The 12,126-nt window shown below is 42.4% G+C and overlaps 1 protein-coding gene across 3 annotated transcripts in view; it reads left to right on the top strand.

Annotated features, from left to right (window-relative positions):
* Positions 1–12,126, top strand: part of MTRR (5-methyltetrahydrofolate-homocysteine methyltransferase reductase) — a 77,608-nt gene that overhangs the window by 21,729 nt on the left and 43,753 nt on the right. For all 3 annotated transcript variants that reach the window (XM_075921494.2, XM_075921492.2, XM_075921495.2), the window contains 2 exons: positions 3,632–3,754; positions 8,918–9,071. In XM_075921494.2, coding sequence (XP_075777609.2) covers positions 3,632–3,754; positions 8,918–9,071 — 277 coding nt within the window. The remainder of the gene's footprint in view (positions 1–3,631; positions 3,755–8,917; positions 9,072–12,126) is intronic.

The following is a 12,126-nucleotide window of genomic DNA, read 5'->3' as shown; positions in this document are numbered from 1 at the left end:
TAACTGGAATTACATTAACCAAGAAATGACAAATGTGTTGAAATAATATTTTAGACCCCAGATAAACACCTTTCTGCAGATGGAGCCAGAACTTTCTTGGTTAACCAAGGAACTGTGCATTTTGATTTAGTAGTCTATCATGGACATTTTTAAATTCTTAGCTTCACGGAGCCAATACTCTTCTATAGGAATTTAGCAAATCTTGGATTATTATTGTGGTGTATTACATTTTAACAATTCTCTTTTTCTTTGAAACAATGCAACTAATGCATTTGAATAGTTTTTGTTTTGTTTTAAATTTTAGAAACATTAAGCTCTCATTTTAATCTGTAAATGAAAACTTCAAAATTGTAGAAAGTTAAAAGGCAAACCATAAGAAAATGAGGGTTCTAGTTATGTATATGAGACCTACTAGGACACAATGAAAGAGGTACAGAACTAGAAGTTGAGAGGGGAAGAGGAAGGGGAAAAGGTGGAGTGACCACTGACTGGATAGGTTCATGGCTAGAGAATGGAATTAATTGTCATTGGACAATGAAGACAGGAGTGGGTGTATTTTTAAATTGGGAACAGGGAACATTTAGAAATTTCTGGAAGGTGAGTAGGGCATTTGATAATATGGCACTATATGAAACTGATTATATTTCATCATGTTTTTCAGTTTTCACAATATTGAATTCACTGGATGCTTTTCTTATCCTGTAACTGGTACAAATAGGTACAACTAGGTGATCAGTGTTTACACTCAAATTATGTCCTGGATAGCTGGGAAGGTAGGAAATAAAGGAATCTAATGTGCCTCCTTATAGCCTCTCCTGGGCTATGTCTAGACTGCAGGCTTCTTTCGAAAGAGCCTCTTTCGAAAGATCGCGTCTAGACTGCAGGCGGATCTTTCGAAAGAGAAATCCGCTTTTTCGAAAGAGAGCACCCAGCGAGTCTGGATGCTCTCTTTCGAAGACGGCCTCTTTACATTGAAGAACGCCTTCTTTCGAAAGAGGAACTTTCGAAAGAAGGCGTTCTTCCTCGTGAAATGAGGTTTACCGCCATCGAAAGAAAAGCCGCGTTCTTTTGAAATAATTTCGAAAGAACGCGGCTTGAGTCTGGACGCAGGGGAAGTTTTTTCGGGAAAAGGCTACTTTTCCCGAAAAAACCCCTGAGTCTGGACACGGCCCTGGTTACCTGCAGCACTGGAATAGAAGCAGCCCCTGCAGAGCTGCTGTTTTCTCTATACCAGTGTAGGTGGGCAAGAGGGTTTGGGGAATGAGTATAGTCTTGATGCACAAAACCTCCACCATCACAATGGGTAGTATGAGAAGCAAATGGTTAATTTAGAGGGTGCCAGATTTGCTGAAGGATGTGTGTTCAGTGAGGTTTTTTCCTGCTAGGATCTTTTGCAATTAATTATTGGTGTAGAATGTTGAAGCTTATTTCTCATAAGAGGGAATAAATGTTAATACCCAACTATTTGACTTTGAGGCAGTTTACTTAACTAATAATGCATTTTTATTTTTTAGGATTCAAGCCCCACAACATATGTAGAGTGCAACAATACGCATTTTTAGAAAAATTGCTGGCCTAAGTGGGATTTTTTGCCCCCAAACTGATATTAGTATAAAGATTGATTAGGAAATCAGATGTGAAATAGTATGGTTTGGACTCTGATAACATGGCCCAAAGACAGAGATGCTACGTGGCAGAATGATCAAGGATTATAAACTGTGGAAAATGAAGGCTAAAATTGAATGCTTTGGTTTCTTTGAGTCAACAAGCCATTTGAGGAGACTGATGAACCTTGTGTGTGAGGCCAGATAAAATAATTAAAATGTGTATACTAGATTCTCCTATGAACTGTTGTTTTCAGTGTGCTGCGGCTATACTGGTACATGAGGGTAGTGGTACATGAGCTGTACTGGTACATGCACTATCCCATGTATAGACTAGGCACAATATACTTCTCCCCTGAAGTGGGAGTTGGGTGAGGAAATGTGTAGCACAGTTTCTCTTTCCCAGGTTACTCCTAGGGCAGTGCAACAACATGCTGTCTCTACATATTTCACAGTCTAGTCTTTTAGTGATTACCTGAGTTTACCTGAAGCTGAAGAAAGATTTGAGGCGAGTAACTGAGTGCACAAAAATAATGAAAACTCATTTTTTTAACTAAAATATAAACATTGCCAAGCAACAAAATGGAACTACTTTACTTAGCCAAAACTGATATGTATAAGCCACTCACTGGAGCATATCATAGGAATCTTGCCATTCATAACAGTTTAGAAAACTAGCTTAAGGGACCCAGATTAGCTACAAATACATGAATTAGAGCATCTCTTAGATATAAAATGTAGCCAGCAACACACTTTTTAATTTTAAGGCTTTCTTGGATGTTCAGCTTTAATCTTTAAAGGATTTTATAAAATTCTAGACCTTTCTCTACTATGAGTAGAAAGGGTTGAATTTTGCTAATGCAAAAATTCCTATCCATCTGAGAAACAGTATAACGTATAACGTGTGTTCCATTTTCAGTTTTCTTAACTCTTCTCTAATGGTAGTGCATGATGCTCTCTGATATGGATGGGAGTAAAATGAGAATTGGTGCCTCACCTTAATTGAGGGTGCCCTGTGGCAGAGGTGGGCTGAAATTGTTTTTTTATTTTTGGAAGCATTTTCCTTCATTCAGTCAGAAAGAGTTGCTGTAGTGCTATACTGGATGCAGAACAAGTTGCCTCTCCTGGTGAGCACAAAACCTGAATTCTGGCTCTCTTTTGTTGTACTATCTTTAGACTTCTAAGGCTTACAGATACAACTGTATTTAAAGGTTTCCTTCATAAGCTGCCTATAGGTTTAACCTGAGCTGTAGTCTACATTTTCTAATTTTTAAGTCTTCGCTAATTTTGAAATTGCTTGTATTCTTTCCACATTCATTAGCAATGGTGTTAGCCACTCTCATCTTTCTCTCATGCAATGTCTAATATAATTGCAAATTTTAAATTGGATCTTGTAAGGTAACACTGCAAAAAGAAAATTACTGTACCTGTATTTGGTATCCCCTTTAGGAGTATTTTTTTCCTGATTTGGGCTTACTATACTTTAAAATTGGTTTGAAAGTTCCCTGTTAGTACTCAGGTATGAATTTTTTTAAAAGACATGGGGGAGCTAAAGCTTAGGGGCTGGATGTGGCCTGTAGCTTGCCTGGATCTGGCCCTGTAGCTCAGAGCTACCCCCTCTAGCATTAGGGAGCTTGTGCTGGCATTATAGTCCATTTGCCACCTCACTGTGGGGCTGGAGCACACAAAATCTACTAGCCTGGGGCCCCCAGCCTCTGGTGTGTGAAGGGAATGTGGGGAGTGTCTTTCTGCTTCTCAGTCAGGGACCATGTCAGTGAGGGTTTAATTCTCACTTGTGTGCAGCCTCCAACTGATTTTTTTGTGGGTCAGTGGCCCTCAACCCAAAAAAGGTTTCCCACTCCTGAGAGTGCATGTTTACAGTGTTGTTTGGAATTTTCTTTTTAGGATGTTAATGTGAAAAAATGTGTCCGACTAATCACTAATGTGTTTATTTACACATGTTATAGACATCTGCCATTCACTTGGTTATATTTAATCAGCTCAAACTTGTATATTCTTGTTTTCAGGAACCTAGTGTGTCCTCATTGATTTCAGATGGTACCGTCTTCCATGTTCCAGTAACCAAAGCATTTCAGCTCACTAAGGAAGATGCAGTAAAAACTGCTTTGCTGTTAGAACTTGATATTTCAGTAAGTTAAAAAACCTCAACTGGTGGAAGAAAGGATAAAAAAATATTAATTTGAGAACAAGCACATTTATATGCTAATCTTCTGGGTAATATTATTAAAATATCTTTCTACAATGGGTTGAAGTGTGGGTCAACTGAGATTGATCTTGTTGGTAGTACAAAGGATCTCTCTCTGTAGAGAGTATGGCCCATTTAAGCTAATGTTTTATAGTCGTTACATGGAAAAACCTCACTTCTTTTCTCTTCAGCGTGTTTTATATTTGTTTTATATTTAAGTAGTGTACTAGGGTTTTATATTTATATTATATGGTCATTATTTGCATGTGCAAATAATGAACATGCATCTATGCAAATAAAATGTTACCTGTCCTGCCAGAATGTGTACCTTAGCTCCGCCCCCCAGAGCTTCGTCACAGAAACTCCCGCTTTCCAACACCCACGGCTAGGGAGGCTAAATTTAAATTATTGGGTAATCAAATAGTCGATGCAATTTGTATCAACTATTCAATTAGTCAATAAGGGTGCCTCCGACTTTGAAGTGTTGCTACACTTCAAAAGCGAAAGTGCTGCAGGGACCATGGGGCCAGAGGGGGACTCAAGAAGTCCCCCGCTGGCCCAGTGCTCCCTATGGCATTTCAAAGTGGCAGTGCCATGTGGAAACACCCCCTTCTCACCTCCCCCCATTGCTGCCCCCAGCTGGCCCTGGTCTGCACACGGCATTTCAAAGGGTCTGGCCCTAGGCTCCATGCAGCGCTGCCTTTTGTGAAGCACCCCTCCTCCCCCCCGCCTACTGCCTCTTTCTGATAAAGGCAGCTGTGGCGGGGGGGAGGGAAAGTGACTAGTCAACTAGTGTATCGACTATCTGATGAGCATTTGCTTATCGGATAGTCAGCTAGTCGTACACATCCCTACCCCCTGCTGCCAACTTCCTTTTCTCAATCAGCTCTGTTTTGCCTGGAGCCTGTCCTACATCCGCTGTTACTAGCAGTTGTGGCACACTGTGTCCCAGAGACCCCTCCCCAATTAACTGGTAGCTCCAGCCCAGCCCTTTGCTCCCCAGTGTCTAACACCCTTTGAGCTCCCACCTCTATGCCCTGTGCCCTTTGATCCTTTAATCTCTGATCCCTTTGCCCGCACTCCCCAGAGCAAGGCTGCCCATTCTAGGGAGCATGGCCATTGCTGCTGGGCGGGCGGGGGAATGGCTGTTGGTGGCATGCACCCCTTTCCTCCTTTGTGCATCCTCCCTTCCCAAGCACTTCTCATGTCCCCATTGGTAGAGGTGGGGGTTGGGGAGAGCACAGAGCTCCAGTCAGGCCACCATCTTACCTGGGTGGGAGGGGGGACAGGGAGGGAGGCGCCTCCTGTTCTGCCTCCTCCTGCTGCCACATCAGCCCAGCGCCATCACCTGGCAAAATCAGCCATCACAGCTGCCAGAGTTGAAGCCGGCTGCTGTGTAGCAGCTCAGGAGTCTGGGTAGAGCCTTAGCCCCCAGAGCAGCTAAAAACACCCAGCTTCAGCTGTGGCAGCTGCTGCAGCCCAGCAGCCAGCAGTTTGTGGCCTGGCATTGGTCTGTGGTCCGGTGGTTGGGAACTACTGTTCTAAGGGACCATTCAAAGTAGAGTTGCCTGTTAATACCTCAGTAGTCAGAAAACAATAAGGGGATTATTGGGCTACAGACTGTTTTAATTAACCAGAAATGCTGTGGTTTTGTTTAGTCCATGATTTATAGGAATTTAAACTCTGAAGCTTGTCTTCTGAAAGTATTGTGCAGGTTTCCTTTGAGGATGAGAACTGATAGGTCAGACATAGAAGATTGCTTTGTAAAAAATCACCCCCAGCTATGGTTGCCTTGTTCTGGGGCTGTGGTAGAAGGTGCCAGACCTCTCCCCTCCATCCATGGCAGCTCCATGTTAGAGCACCTGCTGGCACCCTCCTTCCTCCCCCTCGCCAAGGTACCAACCCAGAGTTGGGGGATAGGTGGTCTTTCCATGGCCCCCACCCAGCCTAACCCAGATCCTCCGCAGCTGGGGGACATATACTCCTCCCCTGGCTGTGCCCACTGGAGCTTCAGCAGCCATGGAGTAGTGCTTCTCACCTGGCTCCAAGCTGCTGGGGTACTCCTCTCTCTACAGTGCAGCCTGCATACTGAACCCCTCATTCCCATCTCCACCCCAGAGAAATGATTTAAATGAAGTATGTACATTTTCGTGTCATTTTCCAAAAATATATATATTAATTGAGTTAAGGACTTGTGCAGTGTTGGATAAGTCTTCTAATTGTATATGATTATAATCGCCATTCAATGAAGTATGTTAACCTGCTAATTTTCTTTTAAAGATAACAAATTTAGGTAAATTATGTATTCACTCTGAAGATTCATTGTTTATTCAGCTAATGATGGTGGGGTTATCTAGTATATACACATCCCCTTGTAAACACATTTTTTTTCTGAATTAACCGTTTAACAGGGCTTATTCAATATTTGAAAAACTCTTTGACCAGTAAGCGAATAGGTTTCTGTCAGCCAACGGTCAGGGCAGTGAGTGGTGTGTGTGTGTATACTATACATCCGAGACTTCAACTGCTGAGACCGGGGTCCCTTGCAGTGGGCAACCTGGAAGAGGTTGACGGGCGCCCCAATAAGTGTGCAGGAAGAGCTTATTACACTTCAGATTTTAGCTGCTAGAATCTGTGATTCCTTCGCAGCGGGCAGCCTGGGGGAGGCTGAGAAGTGCCCCAACGGATTTTGCCACCTGGGTGTGACACAAATCCAAACGCCCAAGCTCTTCCTATACTGTCCCTAATGACCGGCTGAAGTTCTTTTAAATTGTGCCTGGTTCTGTTACAGCAACTGAAGGAGTCAGGTTAAAGCTTAAACATTTACAGGTTTATTGAGGAAGCTTATAAATCATATGGTTGCAATGGCTATTGTTCTATTTCTTAACTGCTGACAAATATATATGTATATATATAGAAAAAAATGGTTACAAAGAAGATAAAGATAGGAAATAGAAAATAATGGTACCAAATGACAGCTTAATCTTTAAAGAGCTCTATTCTATGCATGCACTATAACAAAAGGACACATACAGGTACAATTTTTACCCCCTTCTGCGTCACTCGGTCCCAGCGTGTCAGGCCAGGATCGGTCCCTCAGTTCCTCGGAAAGACGAAAATATGAGGTGGGCGTCCCCGTGGAACCTCGGGAGGTCAAACACCTAACCCGACCAGCAGGTACAGGGCAGATTGACACTCAAAAGAGAGTCAAATGTGCTGCTGTGCCACCTTATATACCCGTTGGGTCACGTATTTCTCTTTCTTATCTGTAATGCCAAATGATGCTGGTCTGTCTTTTGTGAGACCAATTCTTACAAGGGAGTTGTGAACTTAATTTACACTTGTAAGAGAGAGTTGAGAGGATTAAATTGGAAGTACTGGACATTCTTTTTCTCAGTGGGAAATTCCTCTCCCAGGGACTGTGTGTGTTCGAATCAACATGGGTGCCAGCCGGGCACGTCTTGCAGCCTCAAGCTCAGTTTATTTCCTTAATCGTTACTCAGAGTCAGAGAAACTTGCATATCCTGTTCTCACATCAAAGCAGATCAAAGCTTAATGGCTATGCTGATTTTCTTATTGTTCCTTCTCTGCTCTGTATACAGACATCTCAGAGGGCAAGCAAGATTGTTTGAGATGGGGGGGGGGGGGCGGCTGTCTGGCTACAGTTTCCTAAGTAGAAAGCCTAAATTTAAAAAGAAAATATTACATGCTTAGATTTCTGATGTACTAGGACCAAATCTACTATATATTATGGATGTTAAGTAACGGTGAATTACCTTATCAAGTATTTGATGGAATTTCCCTTGGGAGGGAGGGCGGGGTGCTCGCAGCACATTTTAAATGTAGAAAGAGCTGCTGGGCTCTTACTTCATTTAAAGTGCAGTGCCACAGCTGGATTAGCTCCAGGGGCTCACAAGACTTCGGGACCATTATAGCTCTGCGCTTTAAATGTAGGAGGGCTCTTCCTACGTTTAAAGTGCAGAGCCACAATGGGGTTAGCACCCGGGGCAGCACGAGCTGGGACTGAGCAGTCCCAGTTAGCACCGGCTCCAGTAACACTGTGGCTCTGCCTCCCCTCTGCCCTTTCCCCCGCTCCCCCACACACACCACACTGTGGAGACAGTGGGGGCAATCAGCTTTTAAGTGAGCTCCCCTCAGCACTGCTCTTGCTTCCCCTTCCCCTTGCTGCCTCTGATACAAAGGCAGTGGGGGGGAGGGAGTAGTCAAGTAGTCACTCAACTAATTGCTTACATCCATACTGTATATTTGAGAGTTTGTGTATCTGTCTGTCCATCTGTGAGTCTGTTGGTTCAAGAACTCTTCCTAAATAGTAAGAGCTAGGACTACTACATTTGGTATTCAGCTTCCTCTTATCATAATTTAAAGCAAGGTCAGGCTATGATTGTGCCAGGACAATGGGATCTGCATAAAATGTGATTGTTTCTCATCAAACAGAAAGGGAGGGGTGTGATATCAGGGACATTTGTACTCACCAGTGACCACCGAGGGGCAGCATGCACCCCAACTCTGGGCTGCAGCCACCTGCCAGCAGCACAGCAACTGCCGCCTCAGCCTGCCCCAGAGAGTAGCTGCCAGCCGTCCAGCGCAGATCTCGCTGCCCAGCCACCTCTGCCAGCTGGCCAGTGTGGCTTCCCACAGCACCGGGCCAGCCCTGGGGAGCAGCCATCAGGTGGACTATGCAGCCTCCACTGCTCCCCATCAACCTCCGCTGCCCTGCACTGGCCTGGGGAGCAGCCACTGGCCACCCCTATACCATGCCCTGAGTCCTCATTATCTTGCCCTGACTCCCCCAACTGCCTGCTCTGATTCCTGCACCCCCTGCCCTTAGCCCCTCCTCACCCCCCCCAACCCTGACTACTGAACCCCTCACATGCGAAAGCCCCTGCCCTGACTTTAGCATCACCCACACCCCTTTACCTTGAAGGACCTGGCCAATGCCAGGTAATCTTCTAGTATAAGATTAATAAAATAAAATGTAGAATATAATGACAGTGAAGTCTTAAACAGCAAGACTGTGTTTTATGAGTCAAGAATATGGGCCATGGTTTATTACACAGCTTTATAAAAAATCTTTATTTTATAACAGAAAACAGCATTTTCCTACCAACCTGGAGATGCCTTCTGTGTCATATGCCCCAACAATGCCAGGGAAGTACAAGAACTTCTGGATACCTTGGGACTTTCAGAAAGGAAAAAGTGTGTCGTTTGCTTAAAGATTAAAGAAGCTGTTAAAATAAAAGGTAATGATAATGCACTATTAATCAACAAATAATACTAGCTTGCTTATTTAAATATAATGGATGCTTATAGGTTTGAACATTTTGCCTTGCCTCTTCCCTCAGCCTAAGGGAAGGCTTCTGCTTAAAAACTCTCTAAGGTCACAGATTCCCAGACTGTGTGTGGTACACTTCCACCACCCAAATTTAAAAACCTCTTAAGAGCCCAGGAAGATGCACTTGGAAATTTCTTCCTGTGGGGTACCCATAAGCTCTTTAACCCTCCGTCTGGAGAGAGTTTGAAAACAAATAGTAATTTCTTAATAGCTGACCTTTCAGTCTCAGGCATGCTCACACAGAACTTCCTGCCTTCTAGAACACAGAAATCAGATCATAGTCTTAAAAAGGTGATTTTTATTAACAAAACAAGACATATTTGGTAAAGCATATTTGGTTGCTAGGCATTTCAGGTTTTTTCAGTTCTGTAAGGCACTGTTAAAAATTATGTTCAATTAGATTAAGAACACAAAGAATTGCTTCCCTGGGATTCATTTTAAATGTTAGTGTATTAGAGGAGAGGGGTAGAACATCGGCTCAGCACAGAGGAGTTAAACAAATTCCAAAATAAAGAAAATAACTTGATTACATCTAACTTAAACATTCCTTGTTCTAGTCACATATCTTCTTCCAAGGTTTAGTCCTTCTCTAAGCATGGATGTTGCTGAATATTCCAGGCCTTGCTTCCTGGCTTGATTCATGTCTGTATTTCTTCTTTGGTCACACACAGACTGCAGCAGGAAGATCACTGCTTCCCATTCAAAAAACTACCATTTGTTTTCATTGGCTCTCCTAGCTCCCTGCCAACACTTCCTGAATACTTTCAAGGACCCTATGTCTCCGGGTTTAACCTTTATAGGCAATTTTGATACCTGAATGGTTGTAATGTCCAGAAAAGGGTAGTACCCCTCCCATTTATCATGCCTTTCTTCCACTTTATTGCTTAGAAACTTTTGGACAATATCATTACGGTAGTCTATATAATCAAACAGGGACAAGCAAAATCTTGTCATCTCTTCCAGGAAGCCTTCAGACTTGGAGCTGGTGTCAGGAACCAAATCAAGATACAAGCAGTATGGCTTTCTGATATTTACAACTTTCTGGCATACAAATTAAGGTGAAGTTTCTTGAAAGACCATGAATGGGTGATTCACAATACAGCCCTAAATGAGATATTTATACAGTAAAGTACTTTGCTATGGGATCTCTGTGTCCCAAACTAATAGGCGGCTCTCCTAAGTTGCTCCAGGGCAGCCATTGGTTGCACTTCCAAGGCCATGCTTTGCTGATGTTCAGGATGAACAGCCTCAGATATTCTTTTCCTCCCATCAGACATAGAATGCTCATCTTTGTCTTCTGTTCAGGAGATCCTTAACCAGAGTAGAAAAGAGTCTATTGGAACCTGTCATCATGCTAAGTAGAGATGCTTTTGAGCCTGGGCACAACTACATCACTGTTCTTCAGATTCTGTAAGCATCCTGGTTGTTGTAGATGATTTCCTGTCCACTTCAAGTCTTTCTGTTAGTTCACTAAGAGTATCCATATCAGTGATAAGTGCATTTCTCACTACAGTGGAAGGACCTGTCCTCTTTGCTCACCCAGCGGTACAGTACAATACATGAAAGGCCTCATCAAGACCTTCCCACAAGTGCTTAAACCTGTTCCTCAGTGGGACCTTAACTTTATCCTGTCCAAGCTCACTCGTTCTCTTTCGAACTCATGGAGACTTGTACTTTGGCCCACCTGTCCATAAATGTGGTATTTTTAGTAGATGGGGCCAAATGGTGGAAAAGCCTCATCCGGAAAAGCAATTGGAAAAAGCTATGCAAATTGTGGAGCTCAATTTGCGTACCTTTTTTTAAAAAAAATAAAAAACCTATAATAAAGACCTAGCCTCACTGTTTCCTAATTCAAAAGAAAGATAAAAGCCTTCAGCCATTTCTGGATCTGAGAAGGGTAAACAGGTCATTCTGAAGCAAAATGTTCAGATGTGCAACTCCAGAATTATCTAGATTGCTTTGCTGTTCTCAGTCGCAATGTAGTTTACTTTCATATTTTGATAAGACCATCACACAGGAAGTGTCTTTGTTTTGTCATAGTGCAGGACCATTTACAATACAGAGTCCTCTTTTTTGCTATTTTTATGGTACTCTGAGTATTTACAACTTTGCTATTTCTAATGGCAACTTTTCTGAGAAGACAGAAAGCTTTTATTTTTCTATAATTTCTGGGTCCTAAAAGTAGCTTCCAAAGACTAACTGAAGGAATCATTCAATTCCCTATTCCAATGATTGTCATGTTTGAACAAAAAGAAATCTCTAGTGATATTTTCACAAAATAACCTTTTCTATGGAGCATTTCCTGACTCCAAAATGGCAAAAGCTTGCCTCCTGTAGGAGAAATTCCTAAAGATGAAATCTACCACTTGTTCTCTACTTCAAAAGTCCATCTTAGAAAGTAAAGTTCTTCGTCTTTGTATTGGATCTTATGGCATCAGTTATAGCTTATGCAATACGGAAGGTTAAAACTGCATTTTATATCAGTAGCATCAGCCATGCTCTACATACCACCTTTGTCCCATGTCAGATCTCACACTTAGGGAAAGACAGGGGTTGCTTCAATGCTTGGACAGAAGACGTCCATAGGAAATCTCGGGATTCTGCAGGAAGCAGTGAGACTAATTAGGCATACAACATTCTTGTCTGCCAAGTCAGAGCGGTGGCCCATCTAATCCAGGATACATCTCTGAGAGCAAGCAGTACCAAATTCTTTAATGTGTAGAAAAACCCTATCCTTCTCCAATGGAGGGAAGTTTCTTTCTATCCCTTATTAGGGGCTAGCTTACATCCTGAAGGATGAAGTTTATATATATATATATATATATATATATATATATATATATATATATATATATATATATATATATATATAATTCTATGTAATTAGAGCTTCTGAAAAAAAGGAAAAATATTTTTTGACATTTTATTGTTTGTAGAGCTTCTCTCCATGGAGATTTTTCCAT

Source organism: Pelodiscus sinensis, chromosome 2 (genome assembly GCF_052426305.1).
Source record: "Pelodiscus sinensis isolate ZL-2025 chromosome 2, ASM5242630v1, whole genome shotgun sequence".
NCBI classification, from domain to species: Eukaryota; Metazoa; Chordata; order Testudines; family Trionychidae; genus Pelodiscus; species Pelodiscus sinensis.
The sequence above is the reverse complement of the archived record's forward strand: the minus strand, read 5'-3'. Positions and strand labels throughout refer to the sequence as shown.